The following is a 6,714-nucleotide window of genomic DNA, read 5'->3' on the forward strand; positions in this document are numbered from 1 at the left end:
TAGCATCAGACCAATCACACACAGTGAGGAGGAGTTGTATGTATTCATTGAAAGTTGCCATATACACACTAGTATCACTTTTATTTACACGCTTTTTTTACTCCTTACCTTTACACATTCATTAAGATTAATTAAATAACGGTTGAACTTTATTTTAAGGTCCTGTTCCCCATAAACATACTATGTACTTATGGTAATTGCAATAACTAGGAACTGAACCTACTCCTAAACCTAACCTTATGTAGTTACCTTATATTTTCCCAGTCATTTCTTAAGTACACATTAGTGCATGCAAAGTGCAACCTCAATAATCGTATAGCAATATGTTTAAGCATCAATTGTATAAACATTAAGTTCAATACATGCTGTTAATTTCTGCATGCAGTAGCAACATTTAGTAATAAATATTGTAATGTGCAATTAAGTTTTGTCAAATTAGTTTTAGTGTATATAAAGTGAATAACTCAGTAATGTGCATATAAATATGTGCATAATTTACCATAACACATTTGAGTATTTACAACCTGTCCTGTTCCATTTCATTTCTTTATTTAAAATTTAGAAATAAACAAACGAACATCACCATGGTAGAAGTGATTCACACAAATGATTCATGGTTTTTCATTATTACACATACAAAAAAGTAAATTCATAAGCACTCGTTTCAGCAAACACATTCATGCGTTGCTCCTTTTTTAATGCAACTCGGCAGAGACGTCAGTAAAGTGCGTAAGAGCGGCTGTGGGGTTCTGGCCTCTTTGGGTCTAAATGCTGAAAGGCATATCGTGGCAAACGAGACACGTTTTGAAGCTGGTCAGAATGCTGGTGTCTTGATCCATTGGGCAGGGATGAATCCTAAAAATATGATTATAAGTCATTGAAAGTTAGCAAAAATATTGAGCTGAGATAAACAGTTACGAAGCCATGTCATTCTTAATCTAGAAATAACTTGCTTGTAGTTTCTTGTACACTAACATGTATATGCAGGTGTGATATTAAAAGATTGAAAGGAACAAACATTACAGATTTGACACACAATTTCCAATGCAACTGCAAGACAAATGGGACCATGTTTCTGCACAAACATTTCAGTCATTAGCCATTCAAAGGAAAACAGTCAGATTTCTAAATAAGATGAGATGTTTTTTTTCTTTTTCCTAGGAAACTACATTTCGTTTGATCTCTGTTTACTGACTGTAAAGTAAACCTGGTATAGATTATCTGATTTGCATGATGCCTGAAACATGAAATTGCCCTGATACCAGATGAAAATAAAACGCTTGTAGCCAATAAAGCAGGTGCATTGTAAAACAGAGATTAACAGTAAGATAAAATACATATTATCAACACTAATGTTTTCATTTAAAGTGATATTGAAATGCCATTTAAATGAACAAATTGACAATTATAAATATGTAGTATCTGCAATGGTCGCTTAACACCTCCCTATAATGTCTCACCAGTTTATTGTCAAGCCAGGATGAGGATGAGCCTCTCGTGGACGCATGTTGTGCCATTGAGCCCCGCAGATCCAGACTGCTCATCTGAGAGCCAGAGTTCAGGGTGGGATTGGACCACCCGGACAAACAGTGCTGTAAAATTCATATGTGCATGAGAATAAATAGTTAGCAGATGTTCATAATCATCATAATGATGTAGTCATTGTGATACAAAAATGATCAAACACTGAAAAATGTGAATTATCCATTAATAAAGCTGACAGGCACATTATTAGATTTAAATTACATTTAAAAATGTAATTTACTCCTGTGATCAAAGCTGAATTTTCAGCATCATTACTGCAGTCGTCACATGATCAGTCACATGATCCTTCAGAAATCATTCTAATATGATGATTTGATGCTTAAGAAACATTTCTTATTGTTGTCAATATTGGAAAAAGTTTTTGCTGCTTCACATTTTTGTGGAAACAATGATACTATTCAAACATTTGTGGTAAGATTTAAAAAATAAAAATGTATACTTTTATTCATCAAGGACTCATTTAATTGATCAAAAGTGACAGTGAAGACACTATAATGTTACAAAAGATTTCAATTTAAGAAATGCTTTAATAAATGCTATTCATTTAACGTTCTATTCATCAAAGAAAAAAGTATGACCATTTCCACAAACTTGTTAAGCAGCGCTATGTTAAGCACATTGATAATAATCATAAATGTTTCTAGAGCATTTTCTTTGTAATGTTTATAAACCTTTGACAGGTACCATATATATATATATATATATATATATCAGTTTATGCTGATTTCCCAAAATGAAACTCACAGAGGGCAAACTCAGACTGTCAGAGGAATCAAAACTGCAGCGGCGATGGGCTTTGTATTGGTGAGCTGGCAGCAGAGTTGAGCGAGGAATACTGACCCTGAAACAAACGCAGAGAGACAGTCAGACGCCGATACTCAAACAGTCACTCAATCACGGAGCAATACGAATCAAGTCTTGGAAACGGCAATTTTTTGAGCTGTAATGTCTACAGACCCAACTGCACATTCATTTCTGTCAATAATTGTTTTTTTGTTGGGGGGGGGGGGGTGTCTTTATCTGGAACTTACATCCAATAATTGATTCAAAAAAGAAAAAGAAAAAAACAGGTAAAGTAAACATTTTGTTTGAAATGGTATAAACAACATTATTTCCAAACATCTTTCTAAAGAAAATGTCATATGCATTTTTGTCTTTCATAATTTTCAGACATCTTAATTTATCATTGACCATTTAAAACAATTTAACTAAACCACTACTGACTATTCTAAACTATTTTAGATTTTTGTATGAAACATTTATTTGAATAACAACTATTTTAATAACTTTTCAAATGTGTTTTTTTTTTAGGGCTGTCAAAAGATTAATCGCGATTAATCGCATCCAAAATAAAAGTTTGTGTTTAAATAATATATGTGTGTGTACTGTGTATAATTAAATTTGAATATATAAATACACACACATGCTTGTATATATTTAAGAAAAATGTGTAATTTATATATAAAAAAATTATATTTATATATAATATAAATTATATATAAATATATACAGTATATGTATGCAAATATTTCTTAAATATATACATGCATGTGTGTGTATTTATATATACAAAATAATTATACACAGTACACACACATATATTATGTAAACACAAACTTTTATTTTGGATGCGATTAATCGCGATTAATCTTTTGACAGCCCTAGTTTTTTTTTCTGTGATTATTAAATCATTACTCCAGTCTTCAGTGTCACATGATCCTTCAGAAATCATCCTTGCCGCTCAAGAAACATTTCCTTATTATCAATATTGATACTGAATTCTTTTGAAACATTATAAATGTCTGTAGTCACTTTTGATCAGTTTAATGCATCCTTGCTGAATTAAGCATTAGCTTCTGACCACAAACTTTTTAACGGCACTGTATGAATAAGTTTAAAAAGACTCTTTGCTGTGTTCACCTGATGAAAGCAGGCTCTGTTTCAGTATGAGGGTGTTCAGATTTGGGCATCTTGCACACCGGACAGCCGACCTGTGTGTCCAGCGGAACCGCGAACAGTCGACCGTTTATTCTGTAGCAGAACGTGCCTGTGGACCGAAGGCCAAATGAAAATGAAGACTCCACGTACTTACTAGTACGTTCATGACGTGCAAAAGCGATGTTATGAAAACTCAAATCAGCAGATCTCTTACACCGATGCGTGTCTGCAGGCGCCTGCGGCTCTTCGTCATCAAGTGTGGAAGACACAAGATCAGCAACAGATGGAAGCCTGTGAAACAAGCAGCAACTTTTGACATGGATGACTTGAGATGTCCCTGAATTATGCAACAAAAGCTTGTGTGTAGCAGAGATTTTACCATGATTAGGTGGTTTTAGACATCTAACTTTCGTTGGATTATACAATAAATCATTATTTTTAACAGGGTTTCATTGTCTAATGACACAATCTACAGTTTTACAGAGAGAGACCGACCCTGATAACAAGTTGTGGACGCACTCGTCTCGGTTGACCTGACGGAAACTCCGGAGCTCGCTGAAGAACTGCTCAGAGCGATCGGCAAGAGAGCTCTCAGCGTCCAGGAGGCCTATAAACAAATCAAACCAAACCAAAACGGTTTCCTTTACTGGTTTCCAAACTGCACCTGCAATGAAAACTGTTGAGTTGAAGCTAACTATTTAAATGTTATTCAAATAACTTACCTGCAATCCAATCATAGCCCAGTAAAGGCTGTATGTGTCTCTCTGATAGAGTATCCAGTCCCGCAGTCGTTGCGCTGTCAGTCTCTCTCTGCAGTCCCAAGAAAAGGAAAGGAAAAAAAACACAATACACATCTAGTACTCTTGAAATGAAAACACTCTGTGGCAGATGGGGATTTTTCTTTGTAGGTGCTTTTTTCACTTCTTTGGAAATCAATACAAACCATCAGATCTCCATTAGATTAAGTGACCACTTTTTCTTCTCTACTGTGCACTGGATGCATGGCGCCATCTAGCATAACCCGGGTTTTATTAGTTGACCATGCTGTCTTTTTGAAAGTCTTGATGTTGAAGTATACACGTACCTGGTGACTATCCGCTGTGAGAGGTGCAGGTTTGGGCAGCATCAGTCTCACAGATCGGCTCTGTCCCATCCAGCGACTGTTGCCTGTGTCCTGCAGTAGTGTGCTGTACTCGGTCACCTCTGAACTTTGCTTGTGTTTGGGTTTATGTTGGTCCGGTGTGGGGTCTTCACAATGTTCAGAAAGTTGTTCATCTGAAGATACAAAGACATTTTATCAGCAAAATGTGATAACACACACACACATATGTATATATATATATAGAGAGAGAGAGAGAGAGAGAGAGAGAGAGAGAGAAAGTGTTTATATATAACTGGTCAGTTCTATGATAGTACCAGAAACATTACTATTTATAATGTTTTTGAAAAATGTTTCTTATGCTCATCAAGGCTGCATTTATTTGATAAAAAATAGAGACGAAATCGAGTTATCATTATAATATCAGAAATCATTATAATATGCTGATTATAAGCTTCATTTTTTTGGAACCTGTGTGAACCTTTTTCAGGATTCATTGATGAATAAAAAGTTAGAAAGAACAGCATTTATTCAAAATATAATTATTTTCTATGAATTCTTAAATCTATCTATGTAGCCTATATAGGAACGAAAAGACATACAGGGCCTTTTAAACCAGATTAAAAATAGACATGAACATAACGTCTATTAAGACTAAAGGTAATAGGTAAATTATTAGGCTACTATTTAATTTACAGATACCCATGCACACTTTAATCTGAGCCCATAAGTTGTAAACAACACCTCACACATCATAGTTGATCGGGATAAGAAGTTTAATGTTTCTGACCGGATATTTGGACGGTATTCTCTGCTGTTGGTGAAGAGGGTGAAGCTCGCGCCGCACGCGCTCCGTTTCTCTCCGTTAACGGCGCTCGACGCGGGACAATCCCGGCGTTAAACGCTTCGTACACAGAGCGGTGACTTTGGTCTTCCTCGTCCGGCCATAAGAGAGTCAGTTTATGGAGTTTTTCGGTTTGTTTCTTCAGTTTCTTCAGTAAATCTTTGTTCTGCTTCCGTAAACCGTCTATCTGCTCGTGCGCGGCCATTCCGTCGCCATAGCAACGAGTTAAAAAAAACCTGCACGCGAGTCAGACGTGGAACAGATTAAACACACTACATCGGGTACATTTACCTCTTTGGAATCTAAATTATAGTTTATTAAACCATGTTGTGTGACTGTGAAATATGCTAAAATAAAAAGAATAAGAGATTCTAAACTTCCGCCACAAGCGTAAAACGGTCAAACTCAAACACTGCACAGAGAACAGTGATTGGCTCCGGACATTTCCCACAATGCATCTGTGTGACCAGTGGGCTTATTTAAAGGGACAAGAATATCTATCTATCTATCTATCTATCTATCTATCTATCTATCTATCTATCTGTCTGTCTGTCTGTCTGTCTGTCTGTCTGTCTGTCTGTCTGTCTGTCTGTCTGTCTGTCTAACGCTCTGCCTGTCTGTCTATCGTTTAAATATATTTAAGAAATGCACAACAATAAAATGTGTAAAATTAAATTTTATTGTGTAAGAGCCACAGAAACAAAAACAGAGAAGAAATACAAAAATATATACATTCAATTATTTTTATTGAGTTTCTATTATATATTTCTAAAAAACACAGCCATTCATTTTAGGGGGGGATGTCAGCATAGACAGTAGGCTACACGATTTTAATAGTAGGCTACAATAAATCCTCTTTCTTACACCACAATCAAAAGAAAATTAGAGGCTACAAGCCTACAGCATTGGCAATACCCTCATTTTTGCAAACGTTTAAAATCTCTCATTTATGACTTCATATGTATTTGTGCATTAGTTTATTGTTCTTGTGTTTTGATTCTTAAGTGTTAGTGTTGCCCAGACATAATGTCAGCAATCAAAGCACAGCATGTGACAGATAGTGAGGACAGTAATGATATGGACGCAGTGCAGACTAGTGTAGGCGCAGTAGCTCTCCATATTCAGAGCACGTATCTAATGTGTCCAGGCAAGTGCAATGTCATTAGACTGACCACTGCACTGTTGTGTTGCATCCCATTAACTTTAAACACTGCTGGTCGTGGAGTCAGGTCACCTCTAACCGTCCCTATGATTTCTCGCTTCACAGTTTGAGCTGTGGACAATTAAT

At 35.8% G+C, this 6,714-nt stretch overlaps 1 protein-coding gene across 2 annotated transcripts; it reads right to left on the bottom strand.

The window, feature by feature from the left end:
- Positions 1-297: 297 nt before the first annotated feature.
- miip (migration and invasion inhibitory protein) lies at positions 298-5,886 on the bottom strand. Of its 2 annotated transcripts, none has more exons than XM_081357201.1 (9): positions 5,373-5,886; positions 4,568-4,758; positions 4,206-4,293; positions 3,979-4,090; positions 3,698-3,774; positions 3,466-3,592; positions 2,290-2,386; positions 1,461-1,592; positions 298-855 (listed from the first exon to the last, which is right to left on the bottom strand). In XM_081357201.1, exons 1-9 carry the CDS (start codon positions 5,629-5,631, stop codon positions 718-720), a joined length of 1,221 nt encoding a protein of 406 aa, XP_081213327.1. In that variant the 5' UTR covers positions 5,632-5,886; the 3' UTR covers positions 298-717. The 2 variants fall into 2 exon arrangements, with proteins under 2 accessions (XP_081213327.1, XP_081213328.1); XM_081357202.1 differs by having other exon boundaries at positions 529-855; positions 4,003-4,090; positions 5,373-5,842.
- Between the last annotated feature and the right edge of the window lie 828 nt (positions 5,887-6,714).

The sequence above is a fragment of the Scardinius erythrophthalmus genome (assembly GCF_964197995.2).
Source record: "Scardinius erythrophthalmus genome assembly, chromosome: 25".
Lineage (NCBI taxonomy): Eukaryota > Metazoa > Chordata > Actinopteri > Cypriniformes > Leuciscidae > Scardinius > Scardinius erythrophthalmus.